We start from the raw sequence: 14452 nt of genomic DNA, 5'->3' as shown, positions 1-14452 counted from the left end.
AAATACCGAAAGGAACACCAGCGCTGCATGTGGTTAAATTGTTGACTATGAGATGCACAAAACATAACCTATATTATTTGTTTATGTTTCATTAATTCATGTGTGTCATATATGTTTCCACGTGTTCCTCATATTTTTTAAATATTATCAAAGTAAAATAATTATAGTGTTATTTTCAGTGTTATAATTCTATCAATTGTGAATGAACTGTGTTTTCCATTTTTCCCATGCGCAGCGCTAGTGTTCCTTTCGGTATTTTTCACCTACTAAGCGGGTACAGAAATCTGGCTCATTTATAATGTATTTGACCGACAGATTAGCTCGGTCGGATGAATGCCTGGCTCGGTGGGCGGGCCAAGGGTACTTGGTTCGCGCCCATTAGCCTGGGATTTTTCCAGCACGTGAGATAATCTGAGCGGGAGGTTTGACGTCGAAGTATAATGGAGCTCTCACAGCTCTGCCTGCCTGCGCAGGCAGTAATTGGAGTAAGAGAGAAAATCAATTAGAGTGAAAGAGATAGTAAATTCAAATTTGTATGCTGCCTACTAGCTGTGAGAGCGCCTTAATGATGTGCACCGTCGATTATTGTCCGGTACACACCATTAGAATTCGACTGTCGATAAACCGGTTGTACTCGGAGAGGTTTTCTACAGTTTCCCTCTCCACTGGCGAGAAAACCCATTAGACGGGTGGTCCAGGCAAATGCGAGTACTCCTAACCTCAAAGTCGTTCTGTAGAAACGCAAAAACAAGTTGGTATATAAGAGTGTGTGTTCTGACAGTTGGCTAAGCCTGAAGTTATTTATAAAAGTGGCATTCCAGGAGTAATTTACTACTTTTCGGAGTACCCTCACCGATTTCTTTCAAACTTGGTAGTATTACATTTGTTGGTCTAAAGTTTCAGAAAATCAATTTTTTAAGTAAAATCAATTGTTTATTTAAAAGTTACAACAATTGCTCAAAATTGTTTAAATGCCCATATCTTTTAAACGGTTCAAGATAATTGAGTTTACTTTTTTGCTAAAAATTCATAAAGACGAGACGCTTCAAAAATGTTATTAACATTTTTTTCTTATTTTGTTAATTAAAAAAGTTATTTAAATAAATAATATTAACTTTTGATCAGGATTTCAAAATTAAATGACTTACGAACCAAAAAATTCCTTTTTTTTCACACTTTTATATTCCGAAGAAAAACAGTTGCTAGAGTTTTTCAATAACTTATAATTTATACAATGATTCGCTTGTTTACAATTATTTTGCAACTAAATGATCATCTGTTCTCACCTGCGCGCGACACTGCTACGTCACGTCCGTCTGTCTTCAGAATATATTTTTGACAAGCGTGGAAAAATTGAGGTTATGTTTAATCAGAAAAATTATTTTGTTCTGTACTACCACTACAAAAAAATATCAAGAGACAAGCTTTCTATTGAAAAATAAAATGACAATGTGCTGTCGTTGTAAACCAAATTTTTCTGCTGTCAAGATCATTTTAATTTATATAATTACATTGCAAGAATTTTAAATTATACTAGTTATAAATTATATTTTGAGATATGCAAGAGTAAATAAAAATTTCTAATATTATTGTATATAATGTAAAATAGAGTAGTCAACATAACCTAAAAATAAAATAATAAATCGATATTTTAGGCAAATTCGATGGATCTGCTTTTTCAAATCCCGGGTCTAATGTACAAGGCATTTTTTGATAAAAAAAATAAATCGATGCCTCAGTGTGATACAGTCCTATCTTCTGGTCCTATATATTTTTTTTTTATATAAGAAATCTCTAAACGAAAATCTCTCGAAATATCTCGAAGTATAGTAACGCCTATCCCGTTGGTTGCTATCACTCGTGAGCTATACTCAATTGGCTGAATTCATATTTTCTATCTTTGTCTTTTAAACACTTGAAATAGAGAGGTTCATTCACTATACGAACATATACTTACACATTAAAATAAAAGTAGTGTTTGTAAGAGGGGTATATTCCCTTTATCCAAATCTTTTTCATCATCTTCGTCTTTCAAGTACTTAAAAAAAGAAAGTCTCAGTCTATTTCGGAAATACGTTCGTGAAAATCGTTATCTTAATTAACGCGATTCCTTCAGATATATTATTGACGTAATAAAGTGATTTAATCCAATTAAATAAATTATAAATTAATAAATTATTATTGATAAGAAATTATTTAGATAAATATAATTGTTAAATAAATTTAATTGAATTAATTTTTAAATGATTAAGTTTTATGTATTCAATTTATGTAAATAATATTAATATTTAATTTATTCTAATATAAAATTGTTAAAATTAAATGTTAGAAAATGTTATAAAAGATTAAATTTAATATAAAAATTTTATACATATTTTAATAACTAATAAAATAATTAATTTTACTAATGTCTTTCATTGCAGATAATAAAACGTATATTTATCTGCTTCATCTAAGAAGTGTGTATTATCTATAAATTTTAAAAGATTAATTCTAAAAGAAATTATTAAAGAAATACATAAACCAACAGAGAAAAGAAGGTCAGAAGAAACTGACAACATTAATAATAAATAAAAGTGTTTGGTTATTAAAAGAATTTTATTATTATATAACGTTTTGAAATTAATAATAATTATATTATTGATTTAAAATAAAATATACACTACAGTCAGAAATTGTCGGTACGAACGACGGGCGAGCTAAGAAAAATTGCTGCTGAAATTAAATTAACATAGTTTATTGTTACAAAATGATAGAAACTTGGTTCTTAGATTGTTTGAAAGCCTATTAAATTCCTTCGACTGATTTGTAAATAAATATTATTTTATATTTTTCAGAGATTTTATCACCTAAGATATTTAAAAAAAAAATTGATTAATTTTTCAATTTTCGTGTAATATGTTTGTGTGGCTGCACAGTCTAGAAAAATGGGGATCAAAATTAAAAACTCTTATAATATAACATAATCATTATAGTCTCAGCTTTTATTTAAGTCTTTGAAATTTAAAATTTATTCAACAGTTTTTGAAATATCTAAAAAATGTCCAAGTATGTTTTTCTAAAATTTCATTTGATTCCGAATCCTCTAAACTGAATGCATATTTTCCTCTTATATATGGTATAAAAATTAATACTCTTCACTTTAGAGGATTTTTCTCTCGCATATTATTTACTAATTACGATTATGAACTTATGAAGGAAAGTTAATTTGATGCACTGAATTAAATGTTTTTAATTAAATAAATATAATTAAAAACTAATAGTTAATTACTTACACACGGAGAAACTTTTTCTTATAATATTAAATATATTTGGTTATGTTTATTCTAAAAGTACGTTAGAATGTGAGGATTTTTCGTGCGTTGTGCTAATAATTTCAACATTAATACGAAAATATGATAAATTCGTTATATATTAAGCAACCTTCGGTGTACAAAAATTACTATCTGCATTAGAAATAGTCTTATTTTTCTTTAGAAAAGAATAAAATGCTAGTTTTTGTTTGTGAAATAATACGGTAATTCTAACCTTTTTTCCACATATAGATAGAATATATAACAGACATTCTAACGTAACATACCAATTTTGGAAGGACTGCGGGCGGACTTAACCGATTTCGCCCGAGCATCACCGAGTCCATCACCTGACGTCGCGAACTAACCCTATAATGTTTTCGAAGTTGAAATTCTAAAGAAGAAGAAGTTGAAATTCACACGTGTATGAAAGAAAAAACCTTTTATTAATAAACGTGAATGTCTCCTCATGCCAAATTAAATTCAAAAACTGTTCCTCAATATAACATAATTTTTTTCACGACTTTTACTTATTTACATAATTTGATTAGTAAGTTATTTTAAAAAATGCTCTCTCTCGAAGGCACATATTTTTCCACTCGTTTAATATATAAGGACGATTCAGCTGTGTACTTCTAACGAATCGTGCGATCTTTCGGTTTCCGTGACCAATCGTCGTGTCTTTACTTGCGTGTGTGCGTTAATAATATAGGTTAGGTTCTTACGTCGTGTTAAATATATTTACCTACAGTTACAGTGACATACACTAATGCCATCTACCATCAGATCCAAGTATCACTATCGTCTCTATGAGTATCTATAGACAATTAATTTGTTGTGTTTCTTTTTAATTCATGGCTTTCCCAACTTTGCAAAAATTATTATTTTCTTTCTAAAACAACATACTAATTTTCGTTAGTTTCCTTATGAAGAACTGTAAAATATATACTGAATGAGTGTTTTTGATAGTCTCAATAGCAATTTCTATAACCTATGTCGTTTTTCCCTTGAATCTAACCTAACATACTAAAATGTCTCACCAGTTTTAAGAATTAGTGGTATTAAAAGTTTCTCCGTGCAATTATTAAAATATTTATTCCTTTATTTATTTCATTTGAATTCAATTTTTCTGACATTTGAACATCAAAAAATTGTTTTGTTCTATTATTAACCACCAAAGAATAAAAATAATATACATTAAATTGGAATATTTTCCTTTGGAGAAGAAAACTTTAGAGGATATTAGAAGAGGATTTTTTCTTAATGAACGCCTTGATGCAAGAACCAGACATAGCTCCGAGAAAAGAGTGGGGGGTAGTCCCCTTGCAATAAAATATTCAACTTCAAAATTTTTGAATTTTTAAATTTTATTCTTATAAAGAATAAAAAACTGCATCTTTTTTTCCTTTGAGAAAAAGTTGTAGGATTAATATTTTTTTAAATAAAATTAAAAAACTTGTTTTTTCTCAAACGAATTTTTAATTAAAATTTCATCTTCAACTCGCTGCCAAATCTACAATTTTGCATATTTTTCAATCAAATTTGGAATGGACACACTTTATATTATCCTTTTTGGGCATATATATTTTAAAAATTTATATGTTTGTTTATAAACAAACTAAAAAATATTTATTAGCCAATGGTAAAATTTTAACACCATAATCTTTGAACGCTTCGTTTATCGAGGAAATTTTGAGCAAATGAAAACTTCCAGTGAAGAAGTTGTTCAAAATAGTATAAAAAAGTTTTCTGGAAATTATTAAATTATCAAAATTGATAGAAAAAATTCTAACAACGTTTAACTTTTCTCGCGCGGCGGACTCTAACGAAACGAATTTCTATATCTGGCGGAGCCAGCCAGGACTGTCTGTTTTTTCATTTCACAACTTAGAATAATGAAAACAAAACATTAATATGCTTTTTTCGGAAAACAATATTTTTTCATATCACTCAATATAAGAATAAATAAATTATTATATTAGCGTTAAAAATATTATTAAAATAATAAATATTAAATATTTTCATTATTCTAAGCTGTGAAATGAAAAAACAGACAGTCCTGGCTGGCTCCGCCAGATATAGAAATTCGTTTCGTAGGCCAGTCGGTGAGTGCAAAAACTGCCCAAAAATGCAAACAGCAAAGTCTCAACGGTTTCTGGTAGTTTGGGGGCTCCTTATAAGAGCCCCACAGTTTGCTCTCGATTTCCGGGTGCGAAAAACAGTGTAAACAATCGCCAAAGTTTGTAAAACATGGTTTTTCGATGCTCGTTGCTTCCGGTTAAGTTTTAGGGGAAAAAGTTGTTATTGAAAGTTATAGAGCTTGGAAATACCTTTCAAATGATGGGTCATATGTTAAAAAAGGTTAATTAGTTTAGTTGCAAATGAATTTAAACCATTAAAAATAGCACTTCTTTAATTGTTTAATAACTTTGTTAATAATTATCGAATTTGTTCATAACTTACCAGGAATGTTCTCCTTGCGTAGCTAAATAAATCCCAAAAAAAATTAACTAGATCGGAGAAATAGTTTATGCATAATTCCATTTGTTAACTAAAAACATGTAATTTTTCAACGGAATTTCCCCACTTTTGGTCCATCGAATTTCGATTTTTTTTTTGGAAAGTACACTTAAGAAGTCAAACTTTCATCCTATTTTAATGGCCAATTGATTTTTTTTATCTAAGTGCATAATAATGGACTTCAAAAAAGGGTATGTTTTTTTTACATAAACAAATGGAATAACTCAGTCAATTTTCACTTTATCAATTTAGTGTAAACGGCATTTAATTTTATTTGTTTTCACAAAACTTTTTCAAAAAAAAATCCAACCTAGTTTCAAGGGAGGGAGAGTTAGTTTTTATTTTTCAAAAAATTCCTGACTAGATAATAATTAATATTTTTAATTGAAAATTGTGCCACTTATAGTTCAATACATGTATTTTACGAAAAAAAATTGAACATAAGGTTTTGTGCATTTATTTTTCATTTACATCAAGTAAAAGTAAATATATCCTTTTTTCAACCTCTAAACGTCGGAGTGGGGGTACTCGGAGGAGCGTGATTCTCGCCGCCACAACTCAATTCAGCCGTTCAAATTTGCAAAAATTGTCATAACTTCGTTAATTATTTACCGATTTTAATCATTCTTTTTTTAATTTGATGTATTTTTTACGCCGAATCCAAAAATGATTTTATATTTTTTCAAAATACAATATTTTTAAAAATAAAAGAGAAAATTTTTTTAACAAAAAATTTTTAATTATTATTTATAACATTTGACAAAAAATTCAATATAATTCAATATATTTTAAAATATCTATATTTACTATTTCTTAAAAAAAAAAAAACTTGAAATTTTTTTGATGCAAACTCCCTATTCATTTATTTTAAAGAATTTTTATAAAAATCTTGCCAAGAACTAAATTATTTTCAATACAATATTTTAATTACATTTTCTCCAAAGAATTCAACTAGGGTAAGTGTGGGTATTTCTGCGAATTTTTAGTGTAGGTTAACTTTGCAAAGCTCGTCTAAGTTTACGAAAAAATGAAATGCAGTTTTTTCATTTACAAATTAAAGTTTAATTATTATATTTTCCAAACAATTAAACTCAATCAAATTTCGTTACTTTATTTGTATTTAAAAAAGTAAATTAAAAACTAATTGTCAACACCACCACATGTATTATTGTTGACTCGCGAGTAATATTGTGTGACATTTATGAAGGAAACACCAATTATTGTGCGAGCATTATTGCAGAAAATCAGATGTCGCATAGCGCGCTGGTTGTCAAAAAAGAGGTTATGTTTAGTATGCGTTGCGCAGTAAACGTATTTAAAAATCGCAATAATACTAACATGCAGTAAAAATTCTGCTACTAATATAGTTTTAAGTATTATTAATTAAAAATCAATAATAGATGGGTATAAATTAATATATTTTTCAAATAATAAAGTGTACTTCTTTCATTAGTATAGCACTGAAACATGTATACTATAGTGAATATTGGAAATATCAACGGTTTTTAATATGCATTCATGACTCCCAGTAAAAAAAACTAATTCAAATGAATTGAAACGAATTAACATTTTTGATAGGCTCCAATTCGTATTTGTCACAAAGCGGGATTCACTCAAGCTCTTTGTATATTCAATTGAATTTAATTCAATATGTACCAATTTGTCCAAACGAATTCGCATTCGAAAGAAATGGCCAAGGAATGCATTGAATTCGTGCTAACGAATTGAAAAAAATTAAAGGCTCAAAACTTGTCCAGTGAATTGGTACGGATAGAAGGTTCGGAAGTTCAATACAGTTTCACGAATTCAGGAAAATTGCATCATGGCTCCAATTCGTATTTGTCACAAAGCGGGATTCACGAAAGCTCTTTGTGAATTCTTTTTAATTCATTTCAATTAGTTTTCGTTTACTGGGCTGACATATTTGATAATTTCACAGAGTTCTGTCATAATATATTTTAAATTTAAATAAAGAAATTAATAATTGTCGGAATGTACATTTTTATGAGCTATTCTATCAAGTAAGATTCAAAATAAATTTTGTAATTATTTTGAAAAAATTAGGCGTATATTTCAAAATGAAAATAATAATTTTTTAAAAATCGCAATAATTGTGTCACTCGCAGGAATACCCACACTTACCCTACATTAAAAAAAAATGTTGATAAAATTCTTGAAATGAATTCAATTATTTTCAAATTTTTTTATAAATACTTTGCAAGAATTCAATGATTTTCAGAACATTAATTTTAAAATTAAAAACATTTAGGGTCAATTGGGGTAAATGTAAACGGAATATCTATGTTTCACCAAAAACATTAGTTTTTTTTTTAAAAGGTAAAACGGAAGGATTTCTTTTGCATGAACTTGTTGCTAGTATTCCCTAGAAAAATTTTATGAGGTACAAAGAAATATTGATGCACCTGAATCGCCTAAAACTGACTGTTTACATTTACCGCGAGATTTTGAAATTTTCCTAAAATTCGGGGTAAATGTAAACACCACTGAAGTTAAGCGAGGTTTAAGAAACAAGTTATTTCAAGTATACTACTGTTTTAAGGGATGGAAAAACTGAAAAAAATTCTTCGTAGATGTATAGTAAATCAACCAGTTGACTGATAATGTATCATATAAATAAACAATCAACCATTACAAAATTAGTATAATCCCAGTAAAAAAAAACTAATTCAAATGAATTGAAACGAATTAACATTTTTGGTAGGCTCCAATTCGTATTTGTCACAAAGCGGGATTCACTCAAGCTCTTTGTATATTCAATTGAATTTAATTCAATATGTACCAATTTGTCCAAACGAATTCGCATTCGAAAGAAATGGCCAAGGAATGCATTGAATTCGTGCTAACGAATTGAAAAAAATTAAAGGCTCAAAACTTGTCCAGTGAATTGGTACGGATAGAAGGTTCGGAAGTTCAATACAGTTTCACGAATTCAGGAAAATTGCATCATGGCTCCAATTCGTATTTGTCACAAAGCGGGATTCACGAAAGCTCTTTGTGAATTCTTTTTAATTCATTTCAATTAGTTTTCGTTTACTGGGCTGACATATTTGATAATTTCACAGAGTTCTGTCATAATATATTTTAAATTTAAATAAAGAAATTAATAATTGTCGGAATGTACATTTTTATGAGCTATTCTATCAAGTAAGATTCAAAATAAATTTTGTAATTATTTTGAAAAAATTAGGCGTATATTTCAAAATGAAAATAATAATTTTTTAAAAATCGCAATAATTGTGTCACTCGCAGGAATACCCACACTTACCCTACATTAAAAAAAAATGTTGATAAAATTCTTGAAATGAATTCAATTATTTTCAAATTTTTTTATAAATACTTTGCAAGAATTCAATGATTTTCAGAACATTAATTTTAAAATTAAAAACATTTAGGGTCAATTGGGGTAAATGTAAACGGAATATCTATGTTTCACCAAAAACATTAGTTTTTTTTTTAAAAGGTAAAACGGAAGGATTTCTTTTGCATGAACTTGTTGCTAGTATTCCCTAGAAAAATTTTATGAGGTACAAAGAAATATTGATGCACCTGAATCGCCTAAAACTGACTGTTTACATTTACCGCGAGATTTTGAAATTTTCCTAAAATTCGGGGTAAATGTAAACACCACTGAAGTTAAGCGAGGTTTAAGAAACAAGTTATTTCAAGTATACTACTGTTTTAAGGGATGGAAAAACTGAAAAAAATTCTTCGTAGATGTATAGTAAATCAACCAGTTGACTGATAATGTATCATATAAATAAACAATCAACCATTACAAAATTAGTATAATCCCAGTAAAAAAAAACTAATTCAAATGAATTGAAACGAATTAACATTTTTGGTAGGCTCCAATTCGTATTTGTCACAAAGCGGGATTCACTCAAGCTCTTTGTATATTCAATTGAATTTAATTCAATATGTACCAATTTGTCCAAACGAATTCGCATTCGAAAGAAATGGCCAAGGAATGCATTGAATTCGTGCTAACGAATTGAAAAAAATTAAAGGCTCAAAACTTGTCCAGTGAATTGGTACGGATAGAAGGTTCGGAAGTTCAATACAGTTTCACGAATTCAGGAAAATTGCATCATGGCTCCAATTCGTATTTGTCACAAAGCGGGATTCACGAAAGCTCTTTGTGAATTCTTTTTAATTCATTTCAATTAGTTTTCGTTTACTGGGATGTAAAAACTTGAATAACTTAAACAAATTTTAATAGATTTTCATTCAACTTGGTAAAAAGAAGTTTTTAAGGTTGCTGAATAAAAATCTAAAATCGAATTTTTAAATTTTAAAATGGTGGATCCAATATGGCGGATGAACCTAAAAATAATATTTTTAAAAATTGATCAAATTTCTTTGAATCTGGTTACTAGGTGGTTTTTGAGGTCGCTGAATACGAATTTGAAGTCAAATTTTAAATTTTCAAAATGACGGATGAACCTAAAAATATTTTTAAAAATTGATCAAATTTAAAAAAAAAAATTTTTTTTTTATCAAATTTTTTTTTTCAAAGAGGACCTAATTTCCTTTTCTATGTAATTTTACATTGCCAAATTAATGAAATTGTGAAATAGAAGCAAATTTATTCAATTATTTTCTTTTAAAATGTAGTTCAAGTTATGTTTACATTTACCCCGAGTTTTCGAATTCTCGGGGTAAATGTAAACACTTAATTATTTATTACCTAAATTGACGAAAATCAAAAATCAAAGTCAATTTTTGTTAGGGCATTAATAAGGAAGAATTACATATTTTTGTTTGATTTTTAAATTTATTTTTATGCAAATGCGAGACAAAATACTGAAACAGTAAAATTTTGATTTTCAATCTTTTTTGCATTAAAAGATAACTTAAACTATGGCATTGCCAATTGTCAAAATAAAATATTGGCAATACTCAGAACATCTCGAGGGGGTATTTTCTTGCGTATTGGAGTGTACACATTCCTGGTAATAACTATGTAATACCCGTAATAGTGCGTAATGGTGCGTAATAGTCAATAATATAGCGTATTACCGAGTAATAGCTGCCCAGTAAAAAAAACTAATTCAAATGAATTGAAACGAATTAACATTTTTGGTAGGCTCCAATTCGTATTTGTCACAAAGCGGGATTCACTCAAGCTCTTTGTATATTCAATTGAATTTAATTCAATATGTACCAATTTGTCCAAACGAATTCGCATTCGAAAGAAATGGCCAAGGAATGCATTGAATTCGTGCTAACGAATTGAAAAAAATTAAAGGCTCAAAACTTGTCCAGTGAATTGGTACGGATAGAAGGTTCGGAAGTTCAATACAGTTTCACGAATTCAGGAAAATTGCATCATGGCTCCAATTCGTATTTGTCACAAAGCGGGATTCACGAAAGCTCTTTGTGAATTCTTTTTAATTCATTTCAATTAGTTTTCGTTTACTGGGTGTGTAATAGTAAGTAATATCGTGTAATAGTATTGTTATTTGCATAGTTCAATTAACACAGAAATTTGACTCTTATAAATATGGATGTTCATGGGTTCTATGATATTAAAAATTATATTTGTACAGTACCACGCCCTCAAATAGAGGAAAATAATTTTAAGTTACTATGTACATTAAACTCGATTTTAAATGCTTCAAGTGTTTCATGATTTAAAACAATGTTCTCGTTTGCTTTATAATTTTTTATTCTTGTAAATTAATGAAAATTTTTCATTTCGTTTCATGTGCATTATTTATTTATTTAAAGTAAATATTAGGGTAAGTGTGGGTATTTCTGTGGGTGCGTGAGTTACCGTGGTTTCGCTATTTTTGTCAAATTTTACCATTTATATTCCAATTTGTTAATCAAAAAATTCAGATAGTTACTTTCATATTGTATGTGTTTAATAAATAAAAAATTATTGTTATTTAACTTACATTTCTCGTTTTAAAAACTTCTAAATTTTGTAGGTGCGGAAAGTTTGATAAATTGCTCATTGTAATGCAAAAATACAGTTTTATATAAATCGTTTTTTTCATTATTAATACTTTTAAACTTGTTAATTTTTGTATATTCGATTAATTAATGTATTTTTAAAGTCAAAACTTCGTGGTAAATTATGATTTAACGTATTTTTATTTTACCAACACGGTAATTGGATAACGTTTTGAACTTTTTCGCGCCAAATACCGTGGGTCGTTATTATCATTAAAAATAATATGTAAAGTGACAAATCGTGCTTTTCAAGTTAAAGGAGAACCGCAGGAATTAAAAAATAATTTCAAAATGATTTAGACCAAATACTATTGTTATTTTAATAATAATTACTATTTTCATAAAAAATATTTAATTAAATATTATTAGGTATGTATGTACTAAATAAAGGCACTAAATAAAGTTATTAATAGATTTATAACGAATTCTGTGATTATTATTAGTATCTGCTAAAATATAAGAATATTTATTGTTAAATTAATAAACCATTGTTTCAAATTTGCTTAATTTCATTCAACCGTTTGCTAATTCTACAAGTTGAAATTTTCGCGGTATAAGGCACACGGTAACTAGATCATCCACGGTATTCCGATCATGAAGCTTTGTGCACCACGGTAATACCAGCACTTGCATTACTTTCAAAAATATTTATTATTTAATAAAATATACGCATTACGACATTGTAAATTTTTTTATTATATCAAATATTGATATCAATCTATTGACTAAGTCTGAATTAGATTTCAAACCACGGTAATACCCACATTTACCCTATGTACTTATAACTGAATTTTATTATTTATTTCATCCAAAATACTCAGAATTACACCTGTAATATTGTGTAATATTCCTGTAATATAGCGTAATATTCGGGTAATATAACGTATTGGCGTATAATACTAGCGTAATAGGCGTATTAGTCATGTATTAGCCGTAATGTGCGTAATAGGGATTACTGTGTACACCGTTTTTCTTATAAAATACCCCCTCGGAACATCTTGTAGGTGAGCTGAGGTAAAAATATTGACGTCGTACTTATTTTTAAATTTGTAAATTTAGCTGAAACATCTACTGTTTACATTTACCCCTTGTTTACATTTACCCCAAATGACCTTAAAAAGGAAAATTATTTCAAAAGTTAGAAAACAAAAAAGCAAGCAAACAAAATAATTGAATTTTTGAAAAGAATTTTATGAAAATTGTATTTAAAATAATTGAATTATTATTAATATAGATTTTATTATTTTCTTCAATATTTTTTTATTAAAATTTCTTTAATATTTAATAATATTTAATATTTTAATTTCTTTAATATTTAGGTCATATTGTACGTTATAGTTTGAACGATTTAATAAAATGTTTTAATTTGTTTCTTCCAGTGACAATTTTCGAGTTCGATAAAAGATTCAGCGCTTTTGGTTCGGATTTTATTTACTACGATTATAACGAACCCTTAAATTTTCCTTCACAATTAAAGGAAAATTACGATTTAGTAATAACAGATCCGCCTTTCTTGTCTGAAGAATGTTTCACGAAAACTGCTTCAACAATCAAATCAATAGCGAAAGAAAAAATTATAGTCTGCACAGGTAAGAAAGTAAAAATGCCAAAACATATAAATTTAATTCCATAATTCAAAATATGATTTAAAAAAATAATTTTTCAAATTTACTGAAACTTTTGCTTTTCTTTTTTAGGTGCAATTATGGAAGAACACGTTGAAAAATTATTGAATTTAAAAAAATGTGAATTCTTACCAAAACATAAAAATAATCTAGCAAACGAATTTTTCTGTTACGCAAATTTCAGTCTCGATAAATATTTGAAATAAATAATTTTATAAATATTGTGATTTTCTATTGGAATTTAGAAACTGAACGATGATGAATAAGATGAATAATTTGAAAAATAAATACAATATATAAATAGTAGAAAAATCTACAATATGAGAAAAAGGAAAAAAAATTCAAAATAAGAGGAAAATTCAGGTATCACGAAATTCTTTATTTCCCAATAAATATTTAACAAACAATAATTAATACTAAAAATGTAACTTTACAATATTTAAAGACGTGATCGAATCACTGTCTCCTCTCTTTCTCTCTCATTCATTTTTTTCCAGACAATGAGTAGCACAATAGATCAGAAGTATGCGCGCAAAATTTCAAAAGGAAACCTACTTGCAAACACCATAAAAAAGTTGCTTGATTACAATTTCATAAGCAAATTATATTCCACACTGCAAACGGCTAAAAATTGTTGTCTGGCAGTATTTTCAATTTCGTAAATAAATATATACATTCATGACGTTTAAACTCAGGCAACAAGAACAAATAAAAAATTTTACTTTTTAAAGGAATAATTAGATTAGAAATTGATTTTATTCAAAACAAGTATGTAATCCCCGCTTTCTCGGCGCGTTTTTGAGACGCAAAGTATGCCTTTACTTCAAGCAGCAGTTTTACGGTTCTAGGACGGTAAAGACTACTTTCTCGTCCTAGGACCGTAAAACTACTACTTGAAGCAAAGCCATGCTTTACCTCTCAAAACGCACCGAGTAACCGCGGATTACATTCTCGTTTTGTATAAAATGTCGTGTGTACCTCGGACGCACGCATTTCTCGTCCTCGCTTGTTTACAGTACTCGGCTTCGCCTCGTA

At 28.2% G+C, this 14452-nt stretch overlaps 1 protein-coding gene across 2 annotated transcripts in view; it reads left to right on the top strand.

Moving 5' to 3' along the window:
* LOC122504068 (EEF1A lysine methyltransferase 1-like) overlaps positions 1–13638 on the top strand; it is a 45806-nt gene extending 32168 nt beyond the window's left edge. For both annotated transcript variants that reach the window (XM_043614954.1, XM_043614955.1), the window contains exons 2-3: positions 13172–13381; positions 13490–13638. In XM_043614954.1, coding sequence (XP_043470889.1) covers positions 13172–13381; positions 13490–13623 — 344 coding nt within the window. In that variant the 3' untranslated portion in view covers positions 13624–13638. The remainder of the gene's footprint in view (positions 1–13171; positions 13382–13489) is intronic.
* Positions 13639–14452: the final 814 nt, after the last annotated feature.

Source organism: Leptopilina heterotoma, unplaced genomic scaffold, assembly GCF_015476425.1.
Source record: "Leptopilina heterotoma isolate Lh14 unplaced genomic scaffold, ASM1547642v1 Lhet_278, whole genome shotgun sequence".
Classification (NCBI taxonomy): Eukaryota; Metazoa; Arthropoda; class Insecta; order Hymenoptera; family Figitidae; genus Leptopilina; species Leptopilina heterotoma.
The sequence above is the reverse complement of the archived record's forward strand: the minus strand, read 5'-3'. Positions and strand labels throughout refer to the sequence as shown.